The following is a 17,614-nucleotide window of genomic DNA, read 5'->3' as shown; positions in this document are numbered from 1 at the left end:
GTTAGTTGAGCTGTATGCGCGATGGGCGGCGTCATGTTAGTTTGTGCCACAGTTCAGAGAAGAATCGGATCTGTTGGATTTACAACACGTCAGTTTCTCCCCTTCTCACGAAATACATGAACGTAAGAGGCTGGTGAACTGGGAGAAGAATAGGGTAAAATCTGAAGCTACGTTCTACACAATGAATAAAACGTGTCATCTTATAATGAAAAGGATTATTATTGCCTTATCCATAGATATCAGCAAAATCAAAATCATTGTTTTGCTAGTACTTATGTGTATTTAAATGTGTGAAACTTAAAATAAACATGTGGTTGAAAACACTCAATAGTTGTGATATAGGCTATGACAGCACTGGCTAACGCGCGAAAGCACATTTGAATTTAGAAGTTGATAACATGACATATTCTAGCCTAGCGGCTGCAGAGCAGTGTTTAAAAGACAGCAGCTGTCTTATACGTTTCTATTAAAAACTAATAAATAATTTAAAATATAAGCGATTACAAAGGAAATGTTTACAGTTCATGTTTTTTTTTTTTTTATTGTATGGAAAAAATCCCATTTAAAAAAACAGACCGCCATTGCATTTTTCCTCTCGCGCACCCCCTGGTGACAGCTCGCGTACCCCTGGGGGTGCGCGCACCACACTTTGGGAATCCCTGCCCTATGGCATTTCCCCGTTGAAGCCGAGCGTCCATTGACTTCAATGGGGCTGCTTTGAACAGTTTTTTTCAGTGCTTCGAAACTAGACGGTCATTGGATAAATGCTGCGATTATGTCCCGCCCCCGGACGCTCAGCGTCTCTGGGGTGAATAGAGAAGTGGGCTGGCCTGGAGTCCGGGCGTCTGCGTGATGATTGGAGGATTGCATCTCCTTTTGATTGACAGCGATTTCGTCCAATAAAATGTCGCTGACGCGGAAGCTATTCGAGATTTCGAGCTCAGTCCCATCGCGGATTTTACAAGTGTACTCGAAAGACAAACTGCGGTAACATATTTCTTGGTATTTGCAATACATTTTACATTTCACATTTCACAGTTTAACCTAATTCCCACATTTCCTCCGTCGATGTCAGGTGCCTTGTTACATGTGCGGGCGTGGTGTTTGAATCACGGCACATCTGTCTAGTTTGGTTTCGGTTTTGTGTCGGGATTCGGACATTCATGCTCCTCGTGTTTGTTTGTTTTCTGTTGTGAGCGCACAGGATGAGCTTACGCTCGTTCTCGTGCATAACGTTCTGTCATGTCGTGTGAGTGTGCGGGTTTGTGTTCGCTCTGTGCAAGTGTGTTGTGTTTACATCGGTCACGTGCTTTCATGTCATGTTTGTGCTGTGTAGCACAGCTTGTGTTTTACACTAGCTGTGTGCTTTCATGTTGTCATGTTCTGTGTGAACACGTGGCTTATGAGTGTTCTCTTCTCATTGTTCGTCATGTCTCATTTTGTGTGAGCACATTGCTTGTAATTTGTTTTACTGGCCATGTGCTTGTGTTTTTTGTCATGTTTGGTGTGAGCACATGGCTTGTCATGTGTTTTCCTTGTGCATATGGTCTCCTGTCGATTGTGTCAACTCCCATCTTGTTTCCTGATTATTAGTTAATTTGCCCCACCTGTCCTCCCTCGTTACCTGCCTTGTTTGCTCCCTATTTATTCTCCTTGTGTTTGCAGTCCTGTGGTGGTTTGTAGTTTTTATTTGTATTATTTTTTTATTTATTATTATTATTATTATTAAAATAAAGCCCATCAACTCTGCACTTGAGTCCTCACTCTTTTCACCATCCCCACACCTGACAGTCGAGTTAAAAGAAAAAGAGCTTCCCCTCTTTGAAAGACCAGCAGCCGCCACTGCTACAGACGAACTCGACCGCCGTAAGTGATTCTTCCCCTTCAGTTACGTTGTCCCAATATGTTATAAAATTAATCACTGGCCTTACACCACTCATTCTCAAATCATTTAACATTTTAATTATATTTTTAGATTTTCCCTTATTTTTATTACCAGTTATAAAATCCATCTTTATGTTTTTGCTTAAACAAGACACTCGATTGTGGTTGGTTAGTAGGTTAAGCACATCCGGTCAAATTTGAATTACTTACATATGTATTTACTTATTAAGAACTAATTCAATATTTTTCAGTTCAATTATTTAATATGCTTCCTGACCGTTTTAAGATGAAAAAAAAAACGTTTGTATCAATAAGTGTACATTTTACGACAGATGACATACAACAGATTTTTTTTCACGGACAATCACGTGGGAAAATGCGCCTTCGCAGTTACGTCGTTATGTATAAGGACTGAGAGTAGGCTAGCTATAGTCCAACAATGGGACTTTCGAGAAAGATTTTATCGCTCTGTCAGCACAAGGACATAAAAGGAAACAGAAAATTAACTAAATGGCTTCAAAAAAACAAGCTAATGGATTCTACAAAGAAATGCAGAGTATGTAAAAGAAATATGAAATTGAGGAAGACACACAACAAAGATGGATACCTATGGTAATATAGATCCTTTTTTGTCAGGTTGGTAGCCTAATTTAAATCTAAAAGCTAAGTGTTACTGTACTTTTGTATTTTAAGGGTATGTAAACGAGGAGTGCACAATGAAAAAGTGACAAAATCATGCAGATCAGGATCAATTTTTGACAAGACCAAGTTGAGTTTACAAAATTGGATGACTTATATATATCGGTAGGTGTAACAACATGCTAAATAACCTATTTTTGCCTTTTAAAGTTAAAACATTAATCTCTTTTTTTTGCACACAAATATTTCACTATTGCTGACAGATTCTGTCAAGGATTACGTTTACGGCAGGTCGACATGGTCCAGGATGGCATTGCTGGAAGCTCCGCCACCCTTACTAAAATGACCTGTAAACTGAGATTAGTCTGCAGGAAAGCCTTGAAGAAGTTCAAAAGGAAGACAGGACAACACATAGGGGGAAGAACGGAATTTGTAATGATAGATGAAAGCAACTTCCGCCATAAAAGGAAGGTGGGATATCCTTTTAATTATTTTTTAAAGTGAAAACAAATAAAGGTCGAACAACTTATATATATATATATATATATATATATATATATATATATATATATATATATATATATATATATATATATGTATGTGTGTGTGTGTATGTATATATATTTCAGCTTTGATCACAGGAATAAATCATTTTTAATTGTAAAAATATGTGTATGGTGGGCAAAATTATTAGAACAGTGAGATGTTTTAATGTTTTAAAATTATTATTTTCTGCTCAGCAAGACATTTTGATCCATTTTGATATTTGATCCAAAATACAGCAACAACAGTTATATTGTGACATATTTTTACAATTAAAAATGATTTATTCCTGTGATCAAAGCTGAATTTTCAGCATCATAACTCCAGTCTTCAGTGTCACATGATCCTTCAGAAATCAGTATAATATGATGATTTGATGATCAAGAAACATTTCAGATTATTATCAGTGTTGAAAACAATTGTGTAAAAAAAAAAAAAAAAAATCATGATTATTTGATGAATAGAAGACCGTTCAAAAGAACAGTATTTATCTGAAATAGAAAGCTTTTGTAACATTATCACTACCGTTCAAAAAATTTTGGTCAGTTCGAAAATATATATATATTTTTATTTTTTGGGGGAAAGAAATTAAAGAAATTAATACTTTTATTCAGCAAGGATTGATCAAAATTTATCAAAAGTGACCGTAAAGACATTTACAATGTTGCAAAAGATTTATATTTCAGATAAATGGTATTCTTTTGAACTTTCTATTCATAATAGTCCTGAAAAAAAAAACTGTTTTCAACATTGATAATCACATCATCATATTATACTGATTTCTGAAGCATCATGTGACACTGAAAACTGGAGTATGCTGAAAATTCTGCTTTGCCATCACAGAAATACAACCCAAATTCCGGAAAAGTTGGGACGTTTTTTAAATTTGAATAAAATGAAAACTATAAGACTTTCAAGATTAGTTCTTGAAAGTCTTATAGTTTTCATTTTATTCAAATTTAAAAAACGTCCCAACTTTTCCGGAATTTGGGTTGTATTTCTGGGGGGGGGGGGGGATCTTTCAGCTTTCAAGACCCCCCCCCCCCCCCCCCCCCCACATTCATTTCTCACATCTAGTGCATTAATGTGGTTTCATTTCATTAATACATCACAGTGTCTACTTTTTTCATGATTTACCCTAAAAGAATGGAAGTGAAATGTGACAACCATGGGGCATGTTGTAACGACCATATGACAGCTTAAAATGTTATCTTATCTCACAACTGGGATTTAAACGAGGCCTGTGTCTTCTAAACGGCTAACTAACAGATTGGTGATTTAAATGATAGCAGATTTGTCTCATTTTAGATAAACACTAAAAACTGAGAAGAAAACCATAGTTGGTTAATGATGCTTTTGGTAAACAAACCGAACTGTAGAGCCACAAATAGAGAAAAAAGGCATAAACATTAGTTAACTACATTGGTTGACATAGACTAATACTTCTAGGGATGTGCGAGATTATTGGAAATACTAGTCATTTACTTGTTTTTTACACTTTTACCCCTGATTTCACAGACAAGGCTTAATCCTAGTTCTACTAAAATGCATGTTTGAGCTGTTTTAACTCAAAGCAACTTGCACTGGCATATCTTAATATATGTCAATGCCATTGATTTGATGTGAAATTATTGAAGTTGTTTTTTAAATTGTAGTATCGACAAGGAAGAGCTGGTCAGACATGGAGGAGAAAGAAGTGGGTCTTTGGCATGCTTGCCATAAAGGGTCAAAGAAGACTGCCAATTTTGCGACTTGTAGAACGGCGCTCCAGAAATCACCTGCTTCCCATCATTAGAAGACATGTTCGCCAAGGGTCAACCATTTTAAGCGACGAGTGGAGACCCTACAGAGCTCTATCAAGTCTTGGTTACACTCACTACTCAGTAAACCACAGCAGATGGTTTGTTGATCCAAACCATGGTGGACACACACAAAATATTGAAAGAGCTTGGTTAACCTACAAAAGCCAAATTTGGTGACTGAGAGGAAATAGGACAGAGCAGCTTCTGAAAGAACATTTGTCTTTTATTGAGTGGACTTACTGGCTGGGATACAAGCACACAGATGGTCCTAGGTCGACTTCTGAAAGACATTGGAAGGCATTACAGCAAATAAATACTGTATGCTAGAAGGCAATAAATTGTTTTTTCCACTTCAGGCATCACATGGTTTTATGCTTATGTGAAGCTGTTACTTTAAATGGAAATAGTAGAAAAAGCATAAATGTTAATAAAAGTTACTTGTTTCATGCCTCATGTTTAAAGCAATTTTTCATGATTTGTGCAACCAAACACAAAAGTCATTTCAAGCGTTTGAGATTTTTGGTGAACTTTTAAATAGTATACTTTTAGAAAATTTCTTTAGAAGTATGTAGTAACACTTGAGTCGTTACTAGTTAGTTCCAATGATCTTCACTTTAGAATACGGATCCAAATAATTAGTAATTGCCATAGAAGTATGTAGTAACACTTGAGTCATTACTAGTTAGTTCCAATGATCTTCACTTTAGAATACGGATCCAAATAATTAGTAATTCCCATAGAAGTATGTAGTAACACTTGAGTCATTATTAGTTAGTTCCCATGATTTTTACAGTAGTTACTAATGAAAAGCCAATAAAGTGTAGAATCTTAATCTAATCACTCATACAAGATATGCAAACACACATATATGAGCTAGGAGACATACATAAAAACATTTTTTGAGTGGTATGTTAAATAATAAAATCACTGTATGGTATTTGGATGGCTGATAACTCAATATGTTCCAGTCGTCACCGTGACTAGTGATTCAATGCCAGTCCAGAGGAATGCCGGAAAATTGGGCACAGGACAAGTAAGGTCACGACAACTGCATTTAAAAATCCATTTCTTTAAAAATTATTCAGTTGATAAATAGACAGCATAGGCCAATTATTAACAGCTTTCCCAAATCATAAGTCTGCTATGCTATTACATATTGATAATGTAAACAACCTTGTGTATTCGTTTACAGTAGCAGTTAAAATGTTGATGTAGTGCTAGTCATTTGTAATGCTTTGGTTATTGATTAGTTTTGCAAGAATTATTAAACTTTTTCAGTAGTTCTCTGGGAAGCATTTTTTAGTTATTGATCAGTTAATAGCGAACTACCACTTTCATCTGTGCGCTATTACTTACTAATTCGTTAATCATATTTTATTTTTAGTTAATATAGTTACTAGATTGTTAATAAAAAAATTCAGTAGTTCTCTGGGAAGCATTACAAAAATAGTAGTTATTGATTAGTTAATAGTGAACTACCACTCTCATCTGTGCGCTATTACTTACTAGTTCGTTAATCAGAGTTTCTTGTTAGTTAATAATAGTTAATAGATTGTTAATAAAAAAATTCAGTAGTTCTCTGGGAAGCATTAAAAAAATAGTAGTTATTGATTAGTTAATAGTGAACTACCACTTTCATCTGTGCGCTATTACTTACTAATTCGTTAATCAGAGTTTCTTGTTAGTTAATAGTAGTTACTAGATTGTTAATATTGTGTTACTCATTGGTTCTTGTGTAGTTATTCATTAACGAAGGAACCGTATTTTAAAGTGTTACCCTTTTTTGTACTACCGTTACAGTGTGTTTGTTTGCCCCTCCCTGTGTTTCAACAGGGCGGTGAGGTAATGACAGATTTTGTCATAATCCTGGTGTTTCTCAGGTGACACATCGATCAGCGTCTCACTGATATCTGCCACGGCATGTTCTCACACACGCACACACACACTGCAGTCTTCAGATCATGTGTGTGATTGATGCTGGACGCGCTCATTCATGCATGTCCCACTGTAGACAGACATCATCCCCGTCGGACTCTCGCCTGCCTCGTTCATTCACACACTAAATAGCAATGTGGGTTCAAAAACAATCCTTTATTTAAAACGATAAGACAAGAAGTGGTAGTCTTTCTTTGCAGCTCAGTGAAGTTCAAATCAAGGTATGTAGTGCAAAGTTGATGCAATATGTGTGTGCATAAGTCAATGGATTCACAAAAAGAAACAACAAAAGCACCGTCAAATTATGATCAGTTGTCCCACATGTTTGTCATTTCGGATGCGAGTCACACCTCGAACAACACAGTTATGATTTCCATATACGACGCTGCTTCAAAAGATTGCCGGCCTTTAATCTGTGAAGGTAAACAAACCGTGTCAGTCAAGTAAATTCATGCAGCTGATTTCCATAATTCGCTGGCTTTGGTTTGCTTTAAGGAGAGGAGTCCATTTGTATCCACATTTATATTGGAGAATCAACTTATTACTGTCTTCCTCATTTGTGCGCACGGGTAATTGCTATGAGGTGCTTGTATTTACAGTCAAACAAGTTATTATGGTTTGCGACAGGACAAATAAAAGATATTCACAAAGCAGAGTGAAACGGAAAGCCACTTGGCCAACAAAATAGACTGGAAATATTCTCATGTCGAGCTCTAAATATTCATTACAATAAGTTTTGAATTTTATTACTGTGCAATGTGGGAAAGGAAATATAAGTTAGCTTTCGCATTTACAGATTCGATGTGTTACACCTCGGCTGCATTACAATTCAGACTTCTATTACTCACTAAAAGTATTTACTTCACTGATGGGAAAGTAGTATTTAAAGTTCCCCCGTAGTCAATAATTATATCCCTTAAAACTCAGCTTTGATCACCAAAATTACATATTTAAAAGTTTTTTCCTTGAAAAAAACTGTGTGCTTTAAAATAGCGTGAATGTCGCTCGACACCCTTTCCTCATTTAGTATTCGCGGATCTATGAATATGCAAATGAGCCCCGCCTCCACTCACTCACTCAGCTCAGAGATCCACTGGTTGACGATCACACGTTGATCTGATTGGTTACAAGGTCGTTTGTGACGTCAGAAACACCAGCGATTTCAAACCGTGTTTTTGAGACTGTCTTTGGTTCACTGCAGTTTTAAGGAGAAAATACTCAGCAATGCTGTTGACGTTTATATTTGCATATGATTTGCATATTAACACCACAAAGTGAAGACCACAGTCTTCGGCCATGTTTGGAATATCATACTACTCATACTAACACTGCGTCCGAAATCACCTACTGTCAGTCTGAGTAGGTACATTTCATTTGTATTTGAAATTACTTCTTAACCGTTAAAAAAGTATGGGATAGTAAAGTGTCCATTGAATGCACACTTCAAAATCTTCTTGAGTTTTCATCTACTGTTTTTCAAATACTACGGTTTCGACATAATACTCTTTTGCCGTACTGTGTTTCACATACTAAGTATTCAATTTCAGATGCAGCGTATTTCTTAAGTATGCAGTATGTACATTGTGCACAGTATGCATGAAATACCTTGATTGCATACTACATTAAACATGCTCAGTACACAACTAGGATGCACGGTGGAATAACCGTATCCCATAATGCAATGTGCTCAACTTAACCTTCCACTTCTTATGTGGCCAATTAACTGGAAGTAATATAAGCCACGATTTTTAACATCAGCTGAATTTGGACTAGCATACTACTCATACTATTCCTGTCAGATGAAAGTAGTATGCTTTTACAAAAAAAAATCTTATCATAACGCTTACAGAAATGTAGCATACTACAGTTTTAAATGTTTTTCTTGCTAATTGCATTCTGTTTTAGTAGAAAGCGTACACTTTGCATTAAGCATTAGCCTAGTATTCAATTCGCTGCACATAGCCTTCCCGTAGCTCAAACAGTAGAGCGTTGGTGCTTGCAACGCCAAAGTCATGGGTTTGATTCCCAGGGAAAGCAAGCACTGATAAAAATGTAAATGTGTACCTTGAATTGCAATAGAAGTCGCTTTGGCTAAAAGCGTCGGCCAAATGCATAAATGTAATATGCTGAATTCGGAACTGCATACTACTTTTACCATGTCTTTCTATGGCAGGAATAGTATGAGTAGCAAGCTAGTATGCAATTCCGAATTCAACAATATTCTCCAACAACTTTTCCAGTTTTCTTGCACTGGAAGGGATTATGGGCAATATTACCCTAAAATGCATGCATATATGCACTTATATATATATATAAAAAATACTGTATATATAATCATAATACTTGCATACTAAGAATGCACAAACGGGTTTAGTGTGTGGAATTAGAACACAACTATATATATAAATGGTGGCTGAGTTGTGTTGTAATTCACCCGTTTGTGCATTCTTAGTATGTAAATTGTGATAATGCCCTTGTGTTCTTAACGTGTCATCAAAATCAATCAGGCCTGTCTGAACATCTGGCGAAAAAGCAGATCTATTGGCCAACAGGCCGAGCTGCTGTCCTGATGGCCAAAGTGAACTGTTGATAATGCGCTGTGTAATTGTGTGTCCTAATGGCACTTCTAGTTGCAGTATTTATGGCACCTAAATAACCCGCTGGTTGCACATAATGATGCTTTTATTTGCTGCCCAGGCTTGTGCCAAAGTTGCGGTCTTCCACAATGCACCCGGGAAACCAATTGTGAGCGCCAATTCACTCCAGCAGCATGACGGGACACACAGATATGTGCAAACATGCAAACTTTGCCAAGTTTGCCTGTCGCCTGTTTACACTGCACATGACAGGTCGAGAGTGTGTGCTTATCCTACAACTGCCCTGCTTCACACAGCTATTTAGATTGCTGTTGGCAAACACCAAAAAGGTTTGTAAATGTATTTTTTTTTTTTTGCACTAAAACAATATTTAGGGCTAAATTTAAGATTTATGTATTTGTATTGCATATTAAATTATCATCTATTTGGATTACACATCTACAGTATTATTACGCTCTCAGAAAAATCAGCATAGTTCCCCCAGAAAATGAATTTTGTCATTAATTACTCACCCTCATGTCATGTCCAAACCCGTAAGACTTTCGTTCATCTTCTGAATGCAAATCTTTTTGATGCAATCTGAGATATTTCTGTCCCTCTATTGACAGCGACGCACTTTGACGCTTCAACAAGTTCATAAAGAGATCGTAAAACTAATCCATATGAATGATGACAAGCTTTCCATTCAACTAACCCTTTAACTATTTGCATCTATTTGATTTTATTTAAATAATCATATTTTCAAAATGCATTTATTCAAATGGCTTCAAATCAGCATAGATCTGTTCATGTGTGAAAACAATTAAACATATTCATTTAAAAATTATGAACATGGTTAAAATATATAGCTGTGAAACGAGTAATATTGAATTAATTCAAATGTATGAGAGTGAAAGAAATTGGATTTGTTGATGATCAATATAAACCTGCTTATTGTGTTATTTCATTTATGCATGACTAAAAAATATGCATCACATTAAGTTTGTTAGGTTCTTTATATTAAAATGGTTTGATCCAAATGTATGGAAATTGAATATGCAATTCAAATGAGTAAATCCTAATTTAGGCCTAAATATTTTTGGTGGTGTGAAGTAAAAAGCAGCATGTTCTCATATGGAAAGTAGCAGATTCTCATATTGAAAATGTATCTATATTCACAGACTTAAGACTTGAAGTCAATGTTAAATCAAAACTGACCTCGTTTATTTTCTTAATGCAGATTTCTGGTCATGTCCAGGTCAAGAAGCCTCGAGTTGGCATTTCAGGAGGGTTGCATGCTTCACAATACACAGCAAACTCAAATTCAGGCTCCGTTCTGGTACGTAACAGCCATTTTTCATCATCCAATCAATTCCTGATGGATAAAAGTTTCATTTGGAAATATTTCACATTAAAGAAGCGTAATGAATGGATTGCAATTTCAGCTTCATGTCAAATTTAAAAAACATTATAGTTTAATGCATCACTTCCACTCGAAAAGGCTTCGCAGCAAAGATTTCCATCCCAATACCATTCGTCATCCTCTTAAATAAGCGATGCTAGCGTTTGGGTTTAATGCAGCCTGTCAGATGTTGCAAGCACAATGCATGTCATTCGTAATGGGAAGTGACAGGAGGTGTTTGTCTCTCAAGAGATCATGGCTTTTGATGCTGTTGTTTTTCGCTCATCTGAAGGATGATTCTCTGCCTTTCGAGGTCTGAAATCGGGAAAACACATCCACCATCACAGGGCTACCAGACCAATTTCCAACCCTTTTTATTTGCGTAAAGTGATGTATTTATGTATGAAAAACAGGATATGCAATTTAAAAAAAAAAAAAAATTATGAATTGGGAATTGATTGGCTTGTAAAGAGAATGTTGAAAAATAAGTGGGAAAAAAGCTTCAGTAATAACACTGTGATGACAGATTGCGAGCATTTTTTCCTTTACAATAATGTGCACTGATAAATCATTCACAATATGACCAGGACAGTTTTCATTTCAACGTGACAAACGTTATTTCCTGGAGATCCGTCATTAATTTACTTAAAGAGGCCATATTATGCTCTTTTGCAAAGTCTTGATTTGGTTTTTGGGCTCTACTAGAATAAGTTTTCATGCTTGAGTGTTCAAGAAACACATTATTTTTCTCATATTCTCCATTGTTGCGGCTCCTCTCTTCCCAGTCTGTCAGTAACGCTCTGTTTAGTTCCTGTCTCTATGAAGCCCCTCCTTCTGAAAAGCACACTGTGCTCTGATTGGTCAGCTGGATCAGTGTGTTGTGATTGGTCGAGCGCTTCGAGTGTGTTTGGGAAATGTCCCGCCCCTTACCATAACTGCCAGTTTAACACACTACTAACTAACTCAACCAGGCCCCGCCCCTTTATTCTGCGTATGAATTATTAAAATGAGGAATATTGTGACGTGTTCGTTCCCGGAAGAAACTCAAGACTACAATGGAGTTCAGAAACACTGACACTGAGACTTTGAAACTTTGCAGACCTTTTTCATGCTCAAACAGCAACATTACACACTAAAGAGAGTTGAAAATGTCTCTTTAAAGCTGGTAAGCATATCCATTGGGCGTAAACGTTTACTCGTTTGTCTCATACAAAAGTGATTCATCAGTATTCCGCCATACAACAAAATCCTTGCAGGAAACAAGCCATCATCTCACAAACTAATTAAATTGAGGGAAGACTAATGGAATCGCACACCCATTATGACCCTCATGTAAATGGAAAAATTAAATGCCTCAAACTAGTGGCCGGCATTGCTTGCATGAAACTCCCTTTTCTGAGTATTTCTGTTTCATAAGCCAATTTCCCCTTTGACTAAAGCCTCTACCAAGGTCCCGCTCCGGGTCCGTACGACTCATTATGGTGTCATTTATTATTAGTGGCGCTATTGCTATTGATATTGACTTAATGTATTCACAGTTTAATGCTTCTGAAGGTTCGAACCAGAGTCAAATGCCTTAATTTACCGTCCACTAAGGTGAAATGACACTTTCTTATTGCCTGACATCTCCTGTAGCTCAGATGTGCTATGCAATTCCCAAGAAATCCTTTCGTGCCCTAAGTTGTCTCAAAGTTGAACAACTCTATTTAAACCCCAGCCTATCCAATGGGCCTTGTCACGGGGAATTGATTGTGTGATGAAAGAGACAAGCCTTCACCGGCTGAGCAGGGGTTTTTCTCTCGTAAACGCACCATCCATCTCTTTGATTCTGTAAGCTGACCTTCTTCCGCCTGTGTTTTGGTTTTTCCCGATCGGTTTTTCCCCCCTATCTTGGGAATATTTGTGTCTGATCAGACCAGAACTGTTGCAGCATGAGAGAACTTGTCTAAATAAAGACATAAATCTTCTTCATTTCCATGAGAGTTGCTCATTGGGTGCAGTTTAGCGGGTCAAATAACTGTAGAGGAGCACAGCTTGTTACCGCTCACCGTTTTGATTAGGTCACACTCATTTTCTTAATCTCCATTGCGTTTTGCTGGCCATCACTGCACATTATACTGTGGGAAGGAGAACATTACGATCTGGAGAGTAATTTAGACTTAATTTGGCACAATTAAACACGCTTTTTGCTGGTTTCTGTCCTGAATTTTCAAGCTCTCTCTCTCACACACACAGATAGTTCACCCCAAAAATGAAAACGCTGTCATTATGTTGAAGGTGAATGGAAGCGTGTGCTGCCTTGCTCCCAAAATGATGAAAAAGCATCATTAAAGCACCATTAAAGTTTCATAAAAGCCGTACGATGGCGATCTGTGACGTCAAACCTGGTGTGGTGCATCTTTGCATGGCATATTTGAATATGAATGAAGTCAAATGAGGTTTGAGATCTGGAGACTGACACAAAAATACTGTCCTGATCAAACTAGGGTTAATGCAGGATAATTGGGGCATTTCTTTCCCAGTCATCTCTATTGCAAAAATTGCCCCCAATTTACCTGTATTAAACATTTGTATGCATCATAGACTGACTTCTGATGCAAATCTGTTGTCAGACAGTAGACACTAAAACGATGCACGCAGGGTTATATGTAATGCATGCATCTTGCACGGATAAGTCAATCCCAGAATGCATTGCCATAAAGTAAATGGGAGGCGGATGAGTGGAGTGAAATATCATACATGTTTTATTCAGTACTGGAAAGTAAGTATCAGTAGAGAATAGTTCCATCTAATGGATAAATGCACAATTTATTTGCAATATTTGTGTGTACTGTGTGTTAAGAATATCAAATTGTTATCTAAGAAACATGCTTCCATGACATGTATATATATATATATATTGCTATGATTTAAAATAGAGCTAACATCTCAATTCACTGTGGAAAAACTGTCTAGAGTGTTTATCTGTTCACATAACCACTTACAGCTATTATATTTACAACCACAAGACATTGGGATTCATCAGCCGCCATTTAAATGGTTTTATGCTGCAGACTGGCGATAAACCAGCATTATTCCCTGCAGAAAACACTATCTTCAGTCTGGCCAGACGTTCAGCATCAGCTCACTTACATGCAGATGTGTAAAACACATTTGCAGCGGAGTAAAAAGACACAGTCGTTCATTTAACATTTCTTACCTTTTGGAAAGGCTAAGAACATTTTCTTGATTTGCCTCTAAATTGAGACATTTTTAATTTGAAGGGAGTGATTTTACATTTCATGCATTCAATCATAACTTGGGTTTGTAGATTTTATTTTTGCAGAAAATTAAAGTAGCGTTTGCTCCATTCGTGACCAAGATCTGTGCTGAAGACATTAGACTGTAAATGGAGAGATTCTGGTTACAGTGTAATTTAAATTCATGCTATTGAGTTGTGCCGGTGTCCTTTTAATCAAGGCTTTCCCGTTCTCTGTTCAGCCTGTCTTTGATCCGTGTGGTGTAACAACATCTGGTTATTCATGTACTGTGCACGAGCCACAACCTGAGTGATACTGAGTCTGTTCCTTTGAGTCACAGCGGAGACATTGCGCAGAGAGCTGGCGCTTTACATGTATAGAAATTAATGAGAGAAGTTGTATCATTCAATATGACTGTTATAGATCCACAACTGCCTTTCCATAAAGATTCTTGAATCAACTAAAACCTGTTTACTCTTGAATGCACATTCGCTGGATCCACCCCAAAAATCCGTCTTTTTGTTTGATCTGAGCTGATTTGAAATGTTGTTTAAAGGAACACTCTGACTTTTTGGGACTTTAGCCTATTCACCTTATCCCCCAGAGTTAGATAAGTCCATACATACCTACCTTTTTCATCTCCGTGCGTGCTATAAGTAACGCAAACATTTTCCTTTTTCATCTCCGTGCGGGCGGAGTGATAACCGCAGCACCTTAGACGCGCTCTCTGCTGCTCCTCACCTCCAATAGTATCCAGCTGCAAACCCGCAGCACCACCAGTTTCAGAACCCCAGCGCCAGAACCGGAAGTAAGGGGCGGAGCTTACGTTCTAACACCAGCACCAGGACCGGAAGTGAGGGGTGGAGCTTACGTTCTAAACCGAGTAACGCCACCTAACGTTTTGGAGCGTAATTTGCTTAGACACGAAACGGCATTATTACACACGAAATGTCATTATACGTATTATAATGATACATTAAGGTATAGTACAATAAGCATTTTAAAACATTGATTTTGTGTAATATAATTCTATATAGTTATCCATTTCATTGTATTATGAGAGTTACTTCCTGATCATGATGGTGAAAAATAATGCTTGAAACTTATGGTCATTTTATATAAAATATACTTTATTTCACAAGAACATGTGCAGCATGCATTTTTCTTTATGTAAAATAATGTCAAAAATCTAAAAAGAGAGAAAAAATCCGGCATTGTTTTAAAAGAAACCATAAAAATGTACCGTACTTCAAATAATAGCCGAGTCCCAAATAGACGATTGTCTCTTTACACGCCAGGTGTGGCTGCAGGTCTGGGTAAATAGAAGTCGGGTCTGTTTTTTAGTTTCAGGTTGTATTAAATCTTCTAAAACCCGTCAGATCGTCCGCTTTTTGGCGGCCGCCAAAGCAAATTTTTGTCCCGCCAAAGCCTATTTTGATCGGTGAGTGATGTAGAATAGAATAACTGCTGCGCATGACAGGGCGCATAACGAGCAGAGAGAGAGAGAGAGAGAGCCCTGGCCGCGCGCGCGCACTCTCACGTCTTCAACAACACGAGCGCTGTCTTGCTCTTTATTTGTCACATACCAGTTATAGTTCATACAACGAGCAGTGACTCACTGTGTAATAAAAACATACCCTAAATATTATTTAAAAGGTGCAACAATTTTAAATATTTTTAAATACTTGCAAAAATAACCATGCTTGTGTCATTGTAAATAATTCCGCCCCTCCCTCACTTCCGGTTCTGGCACTGGGGGTTCTGAAACTGGTGGTGCGTCTCAGGTGCTGCGGTTATCACTCCGCCCAAGTAGCAGTGCTTCGCCCTCAGAGAATATAGTTCCCTGTATTTATACGGTTAAAATATGTCTGTGTCTCATGTGACTTTGTTTTTTGTACACTCTTTGACTATACAAACCACAACATGTAACTAGGAAAACGTTCGCGTTATTTTGTCACTTATTTGGATTAGTATGCTAGCTGCAACCATTTACATCCAGTCTTTGTGCTAAGCTAGGCTAGCGGTGGGTGCGTCAAACAGACTTATAGCACGCACGGAGATGAAAAAGGTATGTATGGACTTATCTAACTCTGGGGGATAAGGTGAATAGGCTAAAGTCCCAAAAAGTCGGAGTGTTCCTTTAAGCATAATCTTGACAAACAGGTCTCATTCTTCCCCTGTTGAAGCACAGAGCTGTCCTTGTGCCTCAGGGTGTTTCCAAGATGGCTGTTGTGTGAACCGACTGATCTTTGATTATACTGTAGGTACCCATTAGAAACTGTAGTCCAATTATTCCTGGACTAGACCGCATTAACTTTTGAATTCAGTAAAGTTTTTTTTTTTTTTTAAATCAATGTTTGAATTGATCAAATGAAAAAAAATGTTTGTTTTTTTTCTCTTCAAATGATGTCACTTCCTGGAGGATGGTGTCATCACATAGCTGGCTTTGGTTAGTTTAAGGGATTTTTTTTAAAACCGAACATGGTGGAAAGTGACGTTGACCTTTACACTGATCAAGTAAAATAGAAGTGCCTGAAAATGTTAATGCTAGAAGTGTTGCTCGCATGATCAGTTCACTGTGATGGTTAATGTAGTGTAATATGATTTCAATCTTTAAAAATAGTATGTTCAATATTATATTCAGACCTATACTGCATGACCCAGTGAATCTAGATGGTGTAACTTGATATTTTTCAATTAATTTAACCACGGAAACCGCATAGATCTAAAGAAGCGCTTTAGCTATAGCAACGATCTGAAACTGGATAGAAAGTTAGTGTGAAATAGGCGTAAAGCAGCGCTTTATAATGCAGGTCCAGCAAGCTATAAATAGTAGGTAACCATGGAGCTAGAGAAAGGCAAGACTACTATTGCACAGTGTATTGATTCTTTAACAGGAAAAGAAATGATGTCAGTTTAATAATTTATGCTTTTTTCATTCACTTGTTTGCGTTGGACCATCTCCAGATGGAGAAACATAATGGTGATGATGAGATTTAGCCGTGCCGTAGAAACCAGATGATGTAAATACGAAGCCCCTGCAGGGAGATATACAGCGTTCAATATTAAATAACATTTCTACAATCTGCTGTTTCTCCTGGTGGTTTGTGGACATAAAAGCATTAGGAAGCCTGTTATTTATTAATGTTATGCTATATAACAGGGGCGTCACTAGGCCCTTTTTAGGGGGGCTTCAGCCAATTCGTGTTCGCTTCAGTCTTGTTATAATCAGATTCAGCACGTTCTCAATCCACAGCTGCGCCGTGCAGAGAGCACGTCAGAAACAGAGGACAGGGTGTGTGTGTTCATTTGTGTGTTCATCTGAGCCTCATTGGTCTGTCACTGCTCGTCAATGTCAGAGACGACCAATCAAATCAAAGTAGGCGGGCTTTATGTTCACAGACGCTGCTGAGCGCGAATTTTAACAGTGCGACACGACCATTTTTTACAGTCTATGGACTCGACGCGTACGGTCAAGTGCGAGATAAGATGTAAGTAGCTAAACTTAACATTTCATATTTTACTTTTTTTAGGTCATAAATGTTAAACGAATGACAAAAAATAATCAGGCAAACTAATATAGTTTTGTCTAAT

At 37.4% G+C, this 17,614-nt stretch overlaps 1 protein-coding gene across 1 annotated transcript in view; it reads left to right on the top strand.

Annotated features, from left to right (window-relative positions):
- Positions 1-2,792: 2,792 nt before the first annotated feature.
- The window catches only part of LOC130080107 (uncharacterized), a 27,761-nt gene continuing 12,939 nt past the window's right edge, over positions 2,793-17,614 (top strand). Inside the window, exons 1-2 of the mRNA XM_056245404.1 lie at positions 2,793-2,994; positions 4,722-5,017. Of these exons, the coding sequence (XP_056101379.1) occupies positions 2,821-2,994; positions 4,722-5,017 (470 nt within the window). The 5' untranslated portion in view covers positions 2,793-2,820. The remainder of the gene's footprint in view (positions 2,995-4,721; positions 5,018-17,614) is intronic.

Source organism: Rhinichthys klamathensis, unplaced genomic scaffold, assembly GCF_029890125.1.
Source record: "Rhinichthys klamathensis goyatoka isolate OS25496 unplaced genomic scaffold, OSU_Roscu_1.1 h1tg000029l_1, whole genome shotgun sequence".
NCBI classification, from domain to species: domain Eukaryota; kingdom Metazoa; phylum Chordata; class Actinopteri; order Cypriniformes; family Leuciscidae; genus Rhinichthys; species Rhinichthys klamathensis.
The sequence above is the reverse complement of the archived record's forward strand: the minus strand, read 5'-3'. Positions and strand labels throughout refer to the sequence as shown.